The sequence below is a fragment of the Hippocampus bargibanti genome, linkage group LG19 (genome assembly GCF_051943395.1).
Source record: "Hippocampus bargibanti isolate YZ-2025 linkage group LG19, ASM5194339v1, whole genome shotgun sequence".
Lineage (NCBI taxonomy): Eukaryota > Metazoa > Chordata > Actinopteri > Syngnathiformes > Syngnathidae > Hippocampus > Hippocampus bargibanti.
The window spans coordinates 11,637,953-11,658,322 of NC_142752.1; the positions used below are offsets into that span (position 1 = coordinate 11,637,953).

General features: G+C 41.5%; 1 protein-coding gene across 1 annotated transcript in view; it reads left to right on the top strand.

The window, feature by feature from the left end:
- Nucleotides 1-20,370, top strand: part of flvcr1 (FLVCR choline and heme transporter 1) — a 33,527-nt gene that overhangs the window by 1,141 nt on the left and 12,016 nt on the right. The window contains exons 2-5 of the mRNA XM_089022359.1: nucleotides 2,277-2,421; nucleotides 3,717-3,857; nucleotides 7,998-8,065; nucleotides 8,200-8,303. Of these exons, the coding sequence (XP_088878485.1) occupies nucleotides 2,277-2,421; nucleotides 3,717-3,857; nucleotides 7,998-8,065; nucleotides 8,200-8,303 (458 nt within the window). The remainder of the gene's footprint in view (nucleotides 1-2,276; nucleotides 2,422-3,716; nucleotides 3,858-7,997; nucleotides 8,066-8,199; nucleotides 8,304-20,370) is intronic.

Below are 20,370 nucleotides of genomic sequence, written 5' to 3' on the forward strand. Positions count from 1 at the left end.
TTAGTGTCCCAAAACTACTTCAAAATGACCATGGAGATGCCGAGTTTCAGAAGGTCTGCCTTGTTCTAGAATCAAAACAATGGCTTCAGATTCGGAGAATATGCTTTCTTGTTACTCACCCAGTTATGAATATGATTCAAATAGTTCTGAAGAGGTAAGCATAAATGTTTGCAATCGATTAAATCAATTCGAGCCGTCAGGACTCCAATGTAGCGTCCCAGAAAATGCAAAAGATGGCACTCAAGCTCCATTGGAAATGGGCTGATTTCTCTGCTGGGAATGTGTGTCAGCTAGTATCAAATAATAGTCTTGGTGCAACACACAACGATTCACCATCGCGTTATTTATGTTTGTCTTCTAATTTTGCCATCAACACGAAGTTTTCAGACCAAACAAAGTACCTAAAATGCATTGAGTGTCGCTTTCTCGGTCAGGGGCGTTCCAGACGTGACGTGACGTGACGTCACGTCAGGCATCGTCATCAACTCGAAAACAAGACTTCCTGAATATTCTGCGCAATTCTTAAAACGTAAAATATAGCTATATGCCGTGGAATCCGCGCGAGAGTGGCTGCCTTTCCAACAGCTCATGTATTTTGTTTTTCTACTTTCATTCCTTTCATAACTTTGCTGCTGTGAAATGTAAATTCTTCCACTGCGAGACTTCTTCGTCTTTTCCTTTCGGCTTTTCCCTTCAGGGGTCGCCACAGCGAATCAATGTCCTCCATCTATCCCGGTTTTGTGCATCCTCTTCTCTCACACCAGCTACCTTCATGTTCTCTTTGACCACATCCATAAACCTCCTCTTCGGTCTTCGTCTCCATCTCCTGCCTGGCAGTTCAAGGCTCAGCATCCTTCTCCCGATATAGTCACTCTCTCTCCTCTGGACATGTCCAAACCATCTCAGTCTGGCCTCTCTGACTTTCTCTCCAAGGCCTCTAATATGAGTTGTCCCTCTACTGTATCATTCCTGATCCTATCCAACCTGGTCACTCCCAAAGAAAACCTCAACATCTTCAGCTCTGCTCCCTCTAGCTCTGCTTCCTGTCTTTTCTTCAGTGGCACTGTCTCCAGTCCAAACACGTTTTATACACTTTTCATTTCATCCTGGCTGAAACCCTTCTATCACACATCACACCTGACATTTTTCTAAAGGCAAATCCAATCCAATCTTTTGTAAAATACGCTCAGTAGAAGTCATTTGAAGTTATTTTACAAATTATGGACACGACTTGTCCGGAGGCGTCGGATGTCCTTTAAGATATGAGTGATGAGACTCAGTTTTTTTTGATGTACAAACTGTTTTTTGTTCATAATGTATTTATTTTCACTTCTAAGCAAAAGTAGCGAACAATTCTTCAATGTGTGTTTTGAACAACTACATCATTTAAATATGATATTCTACTCGTATCACAACGTGAAATGAACACATGGTGTAGCAACACACAGACAGACAAAAATACAGAAATCTTGCTGGTCTATATCCTTTTCTGAAAAATGACAAATATTTCCCCAGATTACCGACTGTGACTGGGGTGACTGGAATGCATGTGGCCATTCATTTTGATGAGGGATTGATATCTAGATAGGCGTGTGTATGTAAGAATTTTTTTTCATTGAACGAAAAAGTAAATCTGAGCAAACCACGTTGAGTTACCTTGTGTATAAAATGCACTTGCCTACTCACAAACAACAATGACAGGATTTTATAAAAAGTGTATAGATGCATGGAAATGCTAATGTGTCGTAAATGTTTTTGACAGCAAACAAGTCGATAATTGTGAACCACATAGTTGACTTAAAAGTCCACCTTGTCTGTGTATACTCTCAGTCATACAGGAGTGGTCCATCTATGAAAAGGTTTCTTCAGCTGTCATCTGTACTTCTTTGAAGGTGTCAGACGTTTCGCTTCTCATCCAAGTGGCTTCGTCACCGAACTAAAATTGGCTAGTAGTTTTGGCCCTATATATCCCTACCTACAGAGGTCTGGCACCGCCACGTCTGGACAGTGGCGGTGCCAGACCTCTGCTATGATAGGTCCCTGCTCTCAGGTTGGGGGTTAGCTTTCTAGCTGCTAGCTAGCGACTCTCATTAGGCTGTAGAAAGCCCCTCATTGACAAGGTGAGAAATTGATGGGTTTGAATCCAGGCTCCCACCCGCTAACACTATTGTCCTGGCCTCATTAAACATTACAAAAAGAATAATTGTTAATTAACCATGAGGACATGTCTGTCTTGCTTTCACTGACACATTTTTGTATGTGTGTTTGTTCAATAGTTGGGTGTGGCCATTGGTTTCCTGTTGCCGCCCGTGTTGGTTCCCAACTCGCCGTATGACATGGAGCTGACGGCGCACAACATCAGCGTCATGTTCTACGGCACCGCCGCCGTCTCCACTGCACTTTTTATCCTCACCATCATAGGTATGTGCACACCCGCACAACCAGTGGTGGAATTCAATTAAGTTTTTATTTTATTTACTTTTGAACTTATCACTGGAATCAAAAGTATATATTTTTTTAATTTTGCCCATTTTTTCCCCGACAACTATCCGTCTACATACAGTGATACCTTGGCATACAAACTTAATTGGTTCCCAGACAGAGTGTATAATGAGAAAAGTGTGTATCCCAAAAATGTATTTCCCATAGGAAACCATTAAAATGAGAATGTCCTCCCAGGTACATAATTTTTTACTTTCTAATTTTCTAAGCCTTAAAACTACACAAAATATACCTTATTTTATGTATAATAAATGTTTTATGATATTATAATTAAAGAAATAAACTGTACTATATAATAAAGTCGTTTTATTTACCTTTGTGATGGTCGTTGATGACTTGATGGAATGGAGTGGCCGGTTTCCTCAGCATTAAACACTTGATGAGGAACGTAACCTTCTTCTTTCACCATCTTGAGGAATGATCCTTGTAGGTGCTTTCTCTGTGATAATTTTATCTAGTTCCTCATCAATTGTGTTCTATTTAGCTGGGTTGATATCTTTATGCATCAAGTGTACAGATGGCTTGTGTGGGTTGTTTGTGGAGCCTGATTGATGGGATATTTTAACCTTGCAGTCTACACTCTGCCTTTTAACTATCAAAGTTGGAACTCTCTCACTGTCGTCTGCCTGTCTCTTTAATGTTTAAACCACTTCCCCTTACTACTGCATTCTTGACCAATCACATGGCTTTTACCAAAGACTGGGGGCGGGGAATAGAGGACAAAAACAGTCGGCTGCCATTTGGTTGTTAGAAGAACGGGCTCATTCGCGAACGACACATCACTCATTGAGTCAGCTCCGTGTGTATCCCGAAAACAGTTCGTATGCCAAGGTAAAATTTTCATACATTTAACGTTCGTAAACCGAAACGTTCATAAGCCAAGGGGTTCGTAAACCGAGGTATCACTGTACCTACTTCAGGCTCATGCTCCATTTGTGTTTATATCACCTGTCAACGTCACTGGCTGTTCCCGGAACAGCCAGTGACGGTTAGGTGACCTTTCCGGTTATGCTGGTCTTAGAGTCACAATAAGGAAAATGCTTTCATACAGTGCTACTGTATTGTCTGTTACCTGCGTGTAACATTTTTGGTTTGGTCACACATACGCACTCATTGAACATTACAAAAATAATAATTGCAAATTAGTTAATTGTGTCATTTTCATGAACAACGCGCATAGAGAAAAAATGTGTTTTTGTGTGTGTGTGTGGCAGTGATGAAGGACCGTCCACCTCTCCCGCCCAGCCAGGCGCAGGCCGTCTTGCCCCAGGGCCCCCCCGAGGATTACTCGTACCGCCGCTCCATCATCCACCTGATGAAGAACAAAGCCTTCGTCCTGCTGCTCATCAGCTATGGTGAGCCCAGGCCTTGCATAGTTAGAATGCTTTCAGCATTGAATAATTAACTCATTCACTGCCATCCCCGAATTTATTTGGGAATTGAACATATGACGTGGAGCGTCATTCCCAAATTTGGTTGGCTTTTGGTTTCTTCTTGTTTGGGTGCCAATAAAGCACTGGCCATGGCCTCTGGCAATGTTTTTTTTCCTTTGCACAAGGTGTCAAAATTTCCTTTTTTTTATATGTTAGCACTTTTTTTCTTCCAGCTTTAGCTGTTTTTTAAAGCGCTAAATAAACCATTATGTAAGTATTGCATTGTATTTTGGACAGCCACCCTCATTTCAAGCTCATAACTCCAGACCCTTATAATTTAGGAATTAACTTTTTTTTCTGATGAAAGTATTATGATGATGATGATGATTATTATTATTGTTGTTGTTATTATTATTATTATTATTATTATTATTATTATTATTATTATTATTATTATTATTATTATTTATGTAGTCCCGAAACTCAATATTCTGTGGGTCCTGCAATTTGAGTGAAAATGACAAAAACCCTGGCACTGGAGTGGACACATTTTTTGCACATCATCTGGCAGTGAGTGAGTTAAGCACAAAAGTAGCGTAGCACATGTAGACTGACTATATAACAATACTCACAGGCGTGTATATTCTTTATTCTCTGGGCTAAATTACTCATTTTACTGCAGCTTGCAGAGTTAGCTTTAATAGCGGCAAAAATTTTCTTGCTTTGTCTCCATGACTGGTTAAAACTGCTGCCCAGTCGCCATGTCGCATACACCGGAAGAAGTTACAACAGATGATTATTAACTGCTTCATTTTTTAGATTCTATTTGAGTTTGTATTTCCCTTTATGTTTCTGTCAACGCGACTCAACTCATCTTTATTTTATAAAGAACAATACGAGAGTGCACAGTTTCCCTAAATGCAAAAGACGACGAGTACAGTGAGGCAACTAAAAACGATTGTATACATGCTCATATTGTCTGTGTAAGCTCTCAGTTGTATCGATGAGAAGGTTTCTTCAGCCGTCATCTGTACTTCTTTGTAGGTGTCGGACGTTTCGCACCCCACCATGGCGATTTAGTGAAGGGTTTTGCTGTTTCATGAAAATTGCTTCTTTTACTCCCCTTTCAAACTACAGTGGGACCTTGGCTTACGAACTTAATTGGTTCCCAGACCAAGTGTGTAAGGCGAAAAGTGTGTATCCCAAAAATTAATTTCCCATAGGAAAGCATTAAAATGAGAATAATCCATTCCCATCATATCATTCATCATGTTGATGATTGTCATAGCCACAGTCTTTTCTGGGTGGAACTTTTCGGTAAAAGCCTGCACATCATTCCACTTTGCCAACATTGCCTTTATGAGCTCACTTGATGCTGCAGCCATCTCCTCCTCATCGCTCTCAGATGTTCTCGAACGATCTGGCTTTACTGGCTTTAAAATCCTCAATAAGCGGCAAACTTCCGGGTTGGCGCATGGCGATGTCGGCGTGAATTAGCCGTGCTTTCTCGCATAAAATAGCTTTAGTCACGCTGTCGCTGTATAGCTGCTTTTCGTTAATCCAAATTAACATACATTTTTCAACTCCTTTGATTGCCCGAGACCGTCGCTTTGAGAGCACGAAAACACCTTTTGCAACAGACGCACCTTTGATGGCTTCTCTGTTGCGGAGAAGCAATGGTAGCAATGGTTGACTTAGCATAGCCGTACTGGGCCACTAAATCGCACACCTCGTTCGTGTTTTTCAATTATTGGATTGGATTGGATTTGCCTTTATTAGTCTCGCAGTGGAGAAATTTACATTTCACAGCAGCAAAGTTATGAAAGAAATGAAAGTAGAAAAGCAAAACACAGGAGCTGCTGGAAAGGCAGCCACTCTCGTGGCGCCGTCTTCTCAGCGACAGTGATTTTATTTTGTGTCTTCTTGGGCTGAACACGAGCCTGTGGTGGTTTTTTTTCAGTGCCATCATAGTAAAATTATCAGCAAAAAGCTCCAAGTAGGCGATCGACGTGTGCATTCAATTAGAGGGGGTGTGGAAAGTAGCGCCGGCTGGAGCGCTGTTCGGTCGTGTGCTTCCGCCGAAGGTCACTCCGCCAGATCCGAAGGTCGTGTGCTTTGGTGTTCTTCCGCCGAAGATTACTCCACCAGCCGTGGTGGGTGTGTATTATGGAAATAGTGCTTATTATAGGTTTAATTTTCATAAATTTGCCCTTCGTAAGTTGAGGTCTCACTCAATGTTCCCTCTAAGCTGCGCGCGTGCACAATCGCGCACTGCTCGAACATACTCAGCGCACAAGAACATCTATGCAGCGCACATTTTGCAATGTAACTCAATGAGTGACAGGTGTCCATCCAATAATGCCGTACAGTCCATGTACGCTACGCAGCCAATCGGAGCAGAACGGCGCGAATGTGCCCTGACCATACGCGCCGTGATACTGGTGTGTGGCCACAGCGCACACATTAGTGATGGGAATTCCGGCTCTTTTCAGAGAGCCGGTTCTTTTGGCTCGGCTCATTAAAAGATGCGGCCCCTCTGTTTGTTTTTTTTTTTCCTTTAATTAATTAACTACCAAAAAACATGTAAAATTACGTGAAAACCAAATTACTCATGTAAAAAATACACTATATCAAATAATTTTATTTATATGGGTTGATTTATATGTGCACAGAGAGCATCCACGAACTTTCACTTTCCCTGTGGTTACTCTGGTTTGATGATCAGCTGTCACTAATTTGCTTTTCATTTTAATAATGCTATCATACCAACTAGTAAAAAATGTCATAATTGAATAATAATAACAACATAATGTGATAACATTTGTCCACCTGTCTACCCTAACCCCCCTGCCCCTCCTCCTTCTCACAGCTGCGAGTGTCTGTAATTCTCCCCTCCCTCCTCTACCACGGATATCGACCAATCACGTGCGGCTTTAACCGAAGACTGGGGGCGGGGAATAGAGGACAAAAAAAAGTCGGCTCCCTGACTCCTTGTTAGGAACCGGCTCTCTTCGTTCACTTCAGAGATCCGGCTCTAAGAACCGGCTCGTTTGCGAACGACACATCACTAGTACACATCTGATGTTGCTCACAATGGTCCTCAATGTGCTCAGGGACCTTGTGTGTCTACTCAGACACATGAAAAATTAGAGGGAACATTGGTCTCACTGTATATATATATATATTTATAAATTACCAGCAAAAGATTTTAGTTCGCTGATGGAGCCTCTTGGATAAGAAGCGAAACTCTCAGTCGTACAGGAGTGGTCCATCGATGAAAAGGAGATCAGGAGAGCACTCACTAACTGTGGGTCCCCTCAGTGGTCGTTTAACAAATGTCAGAAATAAAGAATAGGGAATGAAACAAAAATTCTGAAGATACAAAAAGGAGATGATTACCTTACATTGCAGGAGTTTCTGAAAAACGACACAGTCCTTTGGCTGCCAAATGAAAAACAAAGTAATGTAGTTTATTCAATACATTGTAAGAAGGAAAATTGTGAAGAGCAGTACATTGGGGAGACTACACAAATTCTCAAAAAAGACTATCAACATCGCAGGGATAATACTAGTGGGCCTCAATCGGCAGTACATATGCACCTAAAAGCGAGCAACCACTCATTTGACGACAATGATGTCAACATCTTAGCGAAAGGACATAGATGGTGAAAGGGAAGTAAAAGAAGCGATTTTCATAAAACGGCTAAATCCTTCTTTAAACTGATATGGTGGGGTGAGGTTCAATTTGGATCGTTCGTACAACAGCCTACTTAGGCAAAATAGGATTAGGAATACTGATGAGGTGATACCGGTGGAAGTGGGGCAATCAGGCCAGTCGTTAGTCATAACAATAGGAACAATCAGTGGAGCGGCAGGGAGTAGTCCTCTGCTCCCCCCAACCTGAGAGCAGAGACCTATCATAGCAGAGTCCGGCACCGCGATGTCTGGACAGTAGGAATATATATGTAGGGCCTAAACTTCCAGTAAGACTTTAGTTTGCTGACGAAGTTTCTTGGATACGAAGCGAAACGTCCAACACCTTCAAAAAAGTACAGATGACAGCTGAAGAAACCTTTTCATCCTTCTCATCGATGCTCATATTGTGTCGGCATTTCCTTTTAGGCATTACCACGGGCTGCTTCTACTCTGTGTCAACCATCCTCAACCAAATTATCATGACCTGCTATGAGGTAACCCGTTAGTGTTCTGTTTATTATGTCTAAAACCATTTTGTCCAAGCTAAGTAGTCATTGAGTTTCGTAACAATCTATTTCGGACAGTCTCCAGTGCACGTGTGCATTATCTATTTCCTGTGTTTGCTCAGAATGAAGAGCTGAACGCGGGGAGGATCGGGTTGACGTTGGTGGTGGCCGGCATGGTGGGCTCCATTCTTTGTGGGCTGTGGCTCGACCACACCAAGACATACAAGTGGGTCTCACTTCATCTATTATTTAACCCTATCAAAGAAAGTGGTGATAACAGTGGACGCTTTATTGACGTGACAAAACAAAAAGGTTTTTGCAATTTGTGACATAGTTATCATTCAAACTGATTTTTTAAAAATGATATATTCAATATTCATCCATCCATCCATTCTTTTTTCAATGCTTTTATCCTCACAATGGTTGCTTATCTCATCCATTTCTGGGTACTAGACGGGGGACACCCTGAACTGGTTACCAGCCAATCGCAGGGCACACAGAGATGAACAACCATCAGTGCTCACAGTCACACTTAGGGACACTTTATAGGAGAACCGATACCATTTTTTGTTTCCGAACTGACATCAGAAAAACTTTTTATAGCATCTAAAATACCCAAAACACACAGGCTGATATTTTTTTGTCAAATGCAAAACACCAATAAAAATGACTTAAAGTGTCTCAAAACTACTTCAAAATGACCTCGGAGATGGCGAGTTTCAGAAGGTCCCGTACCCTTGTTCGTGACATTACGCCAGGACGTCTTGCCTTGCTCTAGAATCAAAACAATGGCTTCAGATTCGGAGAAGATGCTTTCATGTTACTCATCCAGTTATGAATATGATTCAAATAGTTCTGAAGAGGAAAGCATAAATGTTTGCAATCGATTAAAGAAGTCCTCCCTCGAATCAGTTCGAGCCATCAGGACTCCAATGTAGCATCCCAGAAAATGCACAAGATGGCGCCCAAGCTCCATTGGAAATGGACTGATTTGTCTGCTGGGAATTTGTGTCAACTGGTATCAAATAGTAGTCTTGTTGCAACACACAACGATTCACCATCGTGTTATTTATGTGCTTTCCTTCTAATTCCCCCATCAACATGGATCAACACGAATGTTTTCAGACCAAACAAAGTACCCAAAATGCATTGTGTGTCACTTTCTCGGTCAGGGGCGTTCCATATGTGACATCACGCCAGGCATCGTTATCAACTCGAAAACAAGACTTCCTGAATATTCAGCGCAAGTCTTAAAACGTAAGATATAGCTATATGTCATGGAATCTTTGTAAAATACACCCAGTAGAAGCCATTTGAAGTGATTTTACTAATTATGGACACAACTTGTCCGGGGGCGTCGGTTGTCCTTTAATGTTCAATCAGCCTGGACTGTATGTTGGAATATGGGAGGAAACCAGAGTACCCAGAGAAAATCCACCCAGGCCCGGAAAACATTGCAACTCAACACACGGAGGCCATACCTGGAATTGAACCCTGTACCTTTTGTCACATCCTGATTGGCGTCAGGTGCGCGCCCCTCCCCTCCCTGCTCCTCCGGGCCCGCACACCTGATCCTAATCCTGTTGATTGTGCCTTCGGGCTATAAAAGTCACCCGGTTAGGCTCGGTATTCGCCGGTGTATTACCTCACTCATGACTTTTCGCCTCACCGTATGCTGTGAGGGCCACCCATTGCAACATTAAAATTTGCAATTTTGTTTGGTTTATTAAGGAAGGAAGGAAGGAAGGAAGGAAGGAAGGAAGGAAGGAAGGAAGGAAAAAAAAAACAAAGAAAGGAAAGAAGAAAATAATAATAATTAATTTCATTCATAAGCGCCTTTCTAAACTCTCATTGTCACTTTACAGTCACAGGATAATTTTTTATGTGGGTAAGGAAGGAAGAAAGGAAGGGAGGAAGATGGCGCCGCGAGAGTGCCTGCCTTTCCAGCAGCTCCTATATTCTGTTTTTCTACTTCTTTCTCTCCTTTCCTCTTCCTTTCATAACTGCTGCTGTGTTACTGGGTAGAGTGAACGCTGGTGCGAATGGCTGCCGCTGCTGACCCACACACACAAAAAAAAAGTTCTTATCCTGTGACTGTAAAGTGTCCTTGAGAGTTTTGAAAGGTGCCTTGAAATTAAATGTATTTTATTATTATTATTATTATTATTATTATTATTATTATTATTATTATTATTATTAAGAAAGAAGGAAATATGGAATGAAAGAAGGAACGAAGGAAGAAAAGGGGGAAAAAGGAAAGGGAAAATAAGGAAAGAAATGAGGAAAGAAAGAAATACAAACAAAATAAGTGACTAAGCAAATAAATAAGTAAATAAATATGCAAATAAATAAACAAATAATAAATACACAAAAAAAAATGGGGGAACATGTGTTGGAACTCATCTTAATAAATAAATACATATACAAATAAACAAATAAATAAATACACAAATACATCAATACACAAATACATAAATACATAAAAAGGGGGGGTACATGTGTTGGAACTCATCTGTGTCAAATCCAATGCCCAGGGGTCAGTTTTGGCCCAACATATTATTTTCGGTGGCCCACGAAAGCAGCACAACTCCTCCTTTCTAAAATGTTGATCACAATTTTAAAAACAATAAATAAGAAATATATTCAATTTTTTTGTTACTTGATTTGTTTTCATCTACAACGGCCCTCCAAGTGAAACTGTAACAAAAATGTGTCCCGCACCAAAACCTGATTACATGATAAGATGTCCACTGTAGTGACAGCTGTCCCTGCAAGGGTGGAAAAAAAAATACAATTAGGGTTAAAACAGAACTGATGGTGAAGGCGTCCAGGTTGATTTCTGACCCTGGTAACAAATGATGGCTGAAATGTGATTGGTTAAATGCTTAAAACACTATAAATAAAATTCCAACGTAATAATAATAATAATACTGTCCGGTTAAAACTTCGTTTGTCTTTCCTGGTTCGCGCATTGTCTGGAGTTCACTTGATAAAAATATCAGCAAGTACAATAGATGGTGGACAAACATCTACTTTATTCTAATGAGGCAGAGAAAGCACTTCTCCTCTCGGTGGGACGAAGACATGAGCACAAAGAAAGCAAGAGAAGGCAAGAGCAAAAGAGAACGAGCTCCCGCTCCTACAAGTTTTAAACGTACAGAGTGGCGATCTGTTGTCCAATCAGTTGCGAACAAGTCGACCTTTCCCGTCCAATCGGTTACGAGCAACTCAGTGTTGGGCGGGTCTTAGATTGAAGTTGGAGCCGCTGCTTTTTTCCTTCCACGGCTATTGTACTAATAAGACTGATAGTTTTATTTAACTAAATTAGACTGAAATTAAACGTGCACAATTCATAATATATACTAAGCTAAACATGAAAAAACATATGTTTACTTAATATAAACATGAAATAACGTAATATGTTTACTAATGTGCATAAACACTCTATCATTCCCTCCTGTTGTACATTTAAACATCAGTTCATACATTTCCAAAAGATTTCATGCATGCACGTCATACTAATTGCACAGGGAACCATTCTAATCTCATCTATCCAACGTCTAATATTATTTAACTTACCATGGAGAAGGCGAAAAACCTCTATCACAATTTTGCTGCTGTGATATATAACCTCTCCATTTTTGAGGGTTTTTAATGAGGAAAACTCCTTCTCGGCTCTCCGTTTTCTTTTTTTGCTTTTGTTCTTTGGAGCAACCACTCTCTGGCCATGGTGTACTATCCCTAGCTACAACACTGGGTCCCCTTCACGCATTTGTTGATACAAAACCTTTGCGTAATTCACCTGAGAATTAGTTATCATATTCATTAGCATTGTTCTTAAGCATGGAATAATACAACCAATGACTAAGAAAATAAGTACAATCACAATTGCGAATGGGATAAACAGTCTGAGCAAAGTCTTATACCAAGAGCCCCCAAAGAGCCCGTCAAAGATCCACGGTTGATCAGGCCGGTGATCCTTGGCCATGGCATCTCTGAGATCCCTGACAACAGACAGAGCATCAGTCATGTTTATGGAATTCGCTTCTTCGGGTATGTACGTACAACAAGTATCACCCACCATAGCACAGACGCCCCCTTGTGGCGCGGTCAAAAGGTCCAAAACCATTCTATTTTGCAGCACCATTTGTCTAATTGCTGCAATTTCAGTGTTTTGCATTTCATCTACTTCCAAACTGGCGTTTACAAACACTTGAAACCTGTAGTCAATTGTTTCAATTCGTAGCATGTTTTTAGCTACTCCAATTTGTGGAAAAAGAGCTAACATTACCTTACTTCCCGTGCTATGGTGTTTGAATTGTTCTGGAACATCAGTTCCCCAGATCGAATCGTGGGGCTTAAACGACACTCTTCTTTTCACATGATGGTGTGCTGGACGACTGGTAATGATGAAAGTATTGTCAGTTACAGTAACAGGTGCGCACATACCGTAGGCTTTCGGAGGAATAAAAGAATATACTTTCCAACCACATAACCACCAAAGATGTGAAGATACAGGTAAAATGGTGACATTGGTGTTTAACGGTAGCACGTATAAACATCTATTCTCATCTATAAAACCTAGATTTTGACCTGTACCGTACATTGCAACGCATACTGGTAATCGCAATCCGCTCTCGGTCATAACCTGATTTTCAGTTTCCAAAATGGTATCCAAACTTGGAACAATCTCTCCTCTCGAAGCATTGCGAAGAACTGGAAAATGTTGATCAGGTTTATGCGAAGATATTAACATATACGCAGCTCGAGCCATTTTATCTCCAAATACCTTTGAATGCACTCTTTGTTGCGTTACAGAATGTGGCATAAAAGAACAAACAAAGCAATTACTTTTCCTATTTTGTTTAGCAATTAATGTAGCATAACGATACCACGTGTTTGATAACAACGGATTCCAGTCATGTTTTTCTCCTGCAAATGGTTGATATAATGCGTCCATGACATCTGAATTTTGGGCTTTTTTGTCAGGTGTTTCCATCCAGGCTGTCGGTTTGATGTGTGGTTTGCGCTGGAAAGGCGATGTCACGACTGGTGTTGTCAAAGATGACATCATGCATATAGTTACAGGAAAACCAGTGTGATGTTCACGAAAATCAGGACAGAGTCTCAAGTCCATGCATCCCGCAACCTTGTGGGTTACGATAACGAGTTGGATATCTGTCATTGTGCCAGTTCCAGTTCCTAACCAGTTCCCTTGAGTTATCTTTCTGACAATTCGTTTTGCTTCTTGGGCACAGCTATTTTGAACCCATTTTGTTTTGGGCTCAGAATGGACCACAACGGAGTCCCAACCAGTGGTCCAAGTCTTCCCTGACTTGATACGAGCGTACCAAGGACCATGAGGGTAATCACTTCCCGTTTGTCGTGCTTCGTTCCTGAGGATGTTAAGAGGAAATGAGATGATTCCTGCATCTTGTAGTGGCAAGCAGGCTACAGGATGTGCCATGCTAGGGCACTTTTCTGTCATCGTTGGTTGCAATGGTGGAGTTTGGCAGGCTGATGGAATGGGAGGCTTTACGTGCGTCATCTGGATTGCCTCCACTAATTCATACAGCAAGATGATGTGGACCAAACCCATGGCTATTGAGTGGTTTGGCTCCGTCTCTCTTCCACCTGCTCCGGATCTGGTTGGTGAACGATTTTGCAGTGGCTTTGATGCACCCAGGTGGACCTCTCGGCGATTTTGATGGCAGTTGGCGTGGTTATCAGCACGGTGAATGGCCCCTCCGACTTTGGTGCAGACCTTGATCAGCGCCTTCGGGGAGCCCAGCAGCCTCTCTGTTCCTGCAAAGGGAACACAGGACTGCGGCAGTACATGTGCTGTGGACCTCTTTGTTGTTGTACAACATTTCACACAACCATTTTGCCAACAAAGCACCTGGATCTGATTCATTCTTTTAGAATAAAATGCAACTGGTTTCAGCTTTTGTCCATGCTTTTGTAACAGGACTGAAGTCATGTATTTGTCTTTGCAGTCAACTGTTTGAACAAAAGGTTTGTCATAGTCAGGTAAAGCTAAGACGCTAGTGTTTGCTATCAAATTTTTTAATTCTGTAAATGCTTTACTGCCCTCTTCGGTCCACTGAATAGAGTCTTTCAGTGCCATTTCGTCTTGGTATATAAGTGTCAATAATGGTTGGGTAACTTGTGCATAATGCGGAATCCAAGTTCTGCAATAATTGCACAGTCCCAAAAACGTCATCATCTGTTTTTTCGTCTTAGGTCGAGGAACCTGCAAAATTGTCTGTTTTCTCTTAGTTGTCAACTCTCTTCCCTTTCTTGACAAAAGATGTCCTAAGAAAACTACTTCTTGTTGACAGAACTGCAATTTATCCAAAGAAGCTTTGTTACCTGTATTCGCTAAATATTGGAACAAAGCTATTGATACAGTCTTGTTCTCATCTTCAGTCGGTGAAGCAATTAAGATGTCGTCAACATACAAAAGAATCTGAGAAGATTCAGGATGTTTAAAATCAGCAATACACGAAGACATTTCCTGTGAAAAAATTGTAGGACTATCTGTAAACCCTTGTGGTAATCTTGTATATGTATATTTTTTCCCATTAAATGTAAATCCGAACCAATGACGTGAATTTTTGTGTAATGGAATGGAGAAAAAGGCATTGCTCAAATCAATCACTGTAAACCATTTTTTGTCAGGTTTTAAACTGTTCAATAATGTGTGCGGATCTGGCACACACGGAGCACGTGATTGTATGGATTTATTTACCTGTCGTAAATCATGCACCATTCTCCAAACTCCAGATTCCACTTTTTTAACAGGAAATATCGGTGTATTACATTCACAAGTTGGGTCTTCAATCAAAATACCAGCTTTCACCATATCCCGTATTACAGGGGTGATGCCAATAATAGCGTCCTGTTTTAATGGATATTGTTTAAGTCTTGGTCGATAAGTCGTTTTAGGCAATACTTCAACTGGTTTCGCTGTTTTAAGTAAGCCCACATCAGTTTTTCCCGATGACCAAAGGGTGGCAGGGACGTCTGGAAAGTCCTCCGCCCCTAAAGTGGCCATCAGTCATAATTCTAGTGAATCGACCTTTACTGGGTCCCCCATAGCGTCAACTACGAAGGACTCCAGAAAATTCACTTTTTTGGGTTTATACCCTTCTTCTGTTGGTATTAAAGCTATTTGCAATTTTTGTAACAGGTCTCTCCCCAACAAATTTATAGGACACTCTCCACTCAAGACCATAGTGACCTTGTATGGAGTTAGTCCCTCATCTAAAATTTTTATTGGTTTGGAAATCGGTAACAATGTCACTTTCCCATCTGCAGATACCACAGAAATTTGTTGTCGACTCGGAGTGACACCTGGAATGGTGTCTCTTAACACTGATCTGCATGCACCACTATCGCAAAGAAATTTGACATCCTTTTTCCCGATTTTTAGCCAATAATAAGGTTTTTCGTTTTCCGGTAAGGTTAAGGCAAACACATTAGTCAAATCCAAGATTTCAACTGGTTTTATTGATTCCCATTCCTCACTGTTGTGACTGTTGTCATCAGTGTTGAAATGGGGTTCCTCGCGTCAATCTGAATGTTTTGTTTTATGTCCTTCACCATATCGCGTATTATATGGTGGAGGTCTGTAAGATTTCCCATGTTTCCTTTTCGGTATAGGTTTCTTTTTGCAGTGGCGAGCCATATGCCCTACACTGCCACAACTGTAGCATCGATCATTGTGCGGCATCCGTCTCTTCATCCGATCCTGGTATAACACGTTCTCCATTATGTTACCCATGGTAGATGCCATCACATGTTCCATCGGCGAATCTGCACCATTTCCCCACTTTTTTCTCACCACTTCTTGGGCGTGTATTGCCCATTCCATGAGATCAACCAACCTTCCAGTCCGGTGTTGGACATAATGTTTGCGAATGAAATCTCCAATTTCCGGCGTCAAATTCTGCAAAAATGTTTGCTTGAATTGGTTGACATATATGGAATTCTCATCAGCAGATTCAGGAATACAGCAGTGGTTTCGAAAAACATTTTCCAAGCGTCCCCGAAAAATGTTAATATCTTCCCCACGTAACTGTCTACAATTCTGAATCAAGCCAAAGTTTGGTGTTTTCTTCCATAATGTTCGGATGTTTTCACAAACCAATCTTCGTTGGGTTGACGCTTCCTCGTACGTCATATTTGTTCCCATCGATGTTTTCCCAGTGAAGTCACCTTTCACCCGATTCCAATGGTGTCCCAAGCATCTCCTGAAAACCTTAAGTGTTTCTTGTCCATTCAACTGATAAGAAGCACATAATTCCTCAAAATTCTCAGTCCAACTTTCTGCATTTTCAACAACATTACCTAGTCCTTTACACGCCTCTGCGACATCACTGTCGCCCCATGGCCGATAAACCAAGATAGTTTGATCATGTATGCTTGAAGAATTAGGATTTGCTACCTGAATCAGTGGCAAAGCGTCACAGTCGCTTCCATTATTCATTTCAATTCCATTCAACTCTTCAAACGGATACAATTGTCCAGAACAATTTGCTTTGCTCCTCGTACGCGAAGAGACACAATCAGCGGCAATCTGATTTGCCATCTCAGGTTGTAATCCTCGTATTCCTCCAGTAGGGGTCATAAGCGCTCCATTCTGCTGGTCTGCCCAACAGACATTTGGAGTCATCACCTGGGGGGCCCACGCAGGGGGGCCCACCCGCCCCACAGGGGTTGAACAAATGGCGTCCTCCCCCTTCTTCAGCTCCGCGGAGGAGGAGGGGGGTCGTGGCGCCTCGACGGGGCAGCCCCCCGCCTCTCCCCCTCGCCTCCCTGGGGATTGAAACAATGGCTGCTTCCCATTTTCCACCAACTTTACATTGGGACGTGCAACAGACGAAGCCACAGTTTCATCGTCAGAGCTCACTTTGGAAGACATTGCAACTATCGCTTTCTCCTCTTTTTTCATCCGTTTGGCTTCCATTTCTCTCTCTCTGATTTTTGCTTGCGCAATCCAAGCTTCGCAGGCAATTATCTCGGCACGTATCTTTCCAAGAGATTTTTTCATCGCGGATGCTTCTTGAAGTTTCAATAGAAACAAAACTTCCTTCAGAGGCTGGAGTTGTAAAGAACCAGAGAACGTACTACAGTCCATCCACTTCTTGCAATAAAGTTCGCTACCTGGGAACTTTTTGGACATAAACTCTACGTCCCTATGAATTGGGGTCTTTTTAGAAAAAATAGCACCCATTTTCACGATTGCAACAACAAATGCCTTCTTTAGCTATCACAAGAAAGGAAGCACACCTCGCGATGTTGATTCAAACCCAAGAACAAAGGGCGTGATTCGCGCCAATCCTCAGCCAGGATGCGCGTTCACGCACACACACAAGGAATGCTCTTACGCACACACGCACACACACACACCAACGGCTCAAATGACTTCGCCCCCACCCTTTCTTCTCTCCGAGACAAAGAACTTTCTCTGAGCCACGATGCTAGCATAGACAAACCAAGTTAAAAATGTATTTTTGATCTTATTTCTTTCCTCTCGACTCAGTACAATAGCAGCTGCCCTAAAACACTTCCGCTCTACAGACTAAAAGCGGTCCACCACACAAACTGAATCCCAGCTATCACCACCTTGTGAACAATATTCTTTCGCTGGAAAACTTCCGATTCACATTTCGGCGTGTGGATATTGCGTGCACCTTAATATGCACTCCTCCACCGGCACACGTATTCTCATTTGGCCACCTTGCCTAACGAAAATCGCTTCACACCGGTCCGTACGTGAGTCAAGTGGAAAAGAGACTCTCTGGCCAGGAGGTCTCACAATGCATTCAAACAATGGCTGCTAGCTAGCGCGCTACTTACTTAGTGAACTTTTGAATGCTGCCGTGTAGTCCTTCAGCCAGAACGCGAGGAGCCCAACTGCCACCAGAAAGTTGTGATTCTTTCTGTCTCTCGCGTGGAGGATTTTCCGCGAACAGGCTTCAGTGAAGAACGAAAAAAAACTTCGTTTCTTCCGTAGGTTGTCCCAATGGTTACGAGCAACTCAGTGTTGGGCGGGTCTTAGATTGAAGTTGGAGCCGCTGCTTTTTTCCTTCCACGGCTATTGTACTAATAAGACTGATAGTTTTATTTAACTAAATTAGACTGAAATTAAACGTGCACAATTCATAATATATACTAAGCTAAACATGAAAAAACATATGTTTACTTAATATAAACATGAAATAACGTAATATGTTTACTAATGTGCATAAACACTCTATCAAATACATTTCATTTATAAGCACCTTTCAAAACTCTCAAGGTTCATTCATGATGTATAACTCTCTTGGTAAAAGCCACTTTTTTTTAAATGCCAAAAAAGGTTAACATGTAGACTGAAAGATGCTTTTATTTGACTTTTTTTAGGACGTTAGAAGCAAAGTCAATATTTTGCAAAGTCAATATATTGGTTCATATTCAGCCCCCTTCCCCCGCCAAAAATAGCGAGTTAGTCATCATGAGGTGTGGGGCTGGACCATCACTGGAGCTATCTGGCTATCTAGCTAGCTGGCTACATAGCTAGTTATCTATTTGCTATATTAGCTATCTAAGTAGCTAGCTAGCTATCGATTAGTTATCCATTAGCTGCCTAACTTTCTATCTATTTGAGTTATTCCGGGTTGAGTGAACGCTGGCGCATGTGGCTGTCGCTGCTCACCGACAGAAAAACTTATCCTGTGACTGTAAAGTGACCTTAAGACTTTTGAAAGGCGCTTATAAATGAAATGTATTATTATTACTATTATTACAGTAAAGTCTCGTTATATCGATATTCTCGGGAGTCAGAAAAAATGTCGATATAACCGTACCGTCGATATATCCGTCCTGCGCCGAACTGCATTAAGGGGGGGGGGGCAATACGTAAATGGGGGATCTTTGATATGGCATGTAAATTTATCATTGGGTTCATGGGTTGCGTGTTTTGTACAGTAGTGAATCGATGAGAAGGTTTCTTCAGCCGTCATCTGTACAAAAGTGAAGGTTTCGGACGTTTCGCCTCCTATCCAAGAAGCTTCGTCAGCGAACTAAAGTCTGACTGGTCGTATCGGCCCCATTTATATATATTTATATATATTATATATCCCTAGGGATATATAAATGGGGCCGATACGACCAGTCAGACTTTAGTTCGCTGACGAAGCCTCTTGGATAGGAGGCGAAACGTCCGAAACCTTCACTTTTGTACAGATGACGGCTGAAGAAACCTTCTCATCGATGGACCACTCCTGTACGACTGAGAGCTTACACAGACGTACAGTAGTGAAGTGAAAAATAAACTTGTGCATCAAATAAAAACGTCTTTACACTTTTTAAAGGACTGTTTCCTTTCAAAAATGCAACCAATGCAAAAAAAAATCCTCCTTGTTCTATTCACAAGAAACCACGGACGACAGCATGTACAAACATATTAAAAACAGTGATTGTTGCAAGCGATGAAGATATCTGAATGCAACACAATTAAATACATGAATGAAAACCCAAAACTGCAACGTTTACATTACTTACGTTGATGAAGTATTCTGCTGCACGTCAAACTCTTTTGTGATGAAGGATTTGCTTGTTGGATTGTCCTCCACAGCCACAATTGCCTTGTATGTTGTTCGGATATCACAATTCTTACGTTTCCCCATGTTTTAAATTGGAGTTGAACAACAGTACTGTATATAAGCTCTGCTATGCCGTTGTTTTATTGTGCTCGCATCAACAGGATAAACGCGGAAGCTGGTCACGTGACTGGGGCTTGGGAGGACCCGACAACAGGGTTCAAGAGAGTGTCTGAATAAAATGGCTGAGTTGTGGCGTAACAGCAGGTCCTGTTTGGATCTGTATGTGATAACTGTTACGTTTTGTTATTAAAAAGACCGACCCGCTATAGCAGCGGCTGTGCACATCATTCGCCGTGCTGAGGGGCATGACAGTAGGTTTCAGACACTATTGCAGCAGTAATGAAAGACATGAGCTCTGCTATGATTATTTTATTGTGACAAACACGGAAGCCGGTTACGTGACTGGGGGATCTTTAATACAGTATGCCATGTACAGTAATGTTCAAAATCATCACGCCTCAGCAGACAAAACAATAAACATTGTTGCAAAAAACGATTGCATTCATATACAGTACAGTACAGTGTACATGTACATAACACTGCAACAGGAAAACTGCAACGCTTACATCTTATTATGCAATTTAAAAAATCTTCAATCTTGTTCTGCTTCCCATTTTCACCTTTTAATACAAACGATTCAAT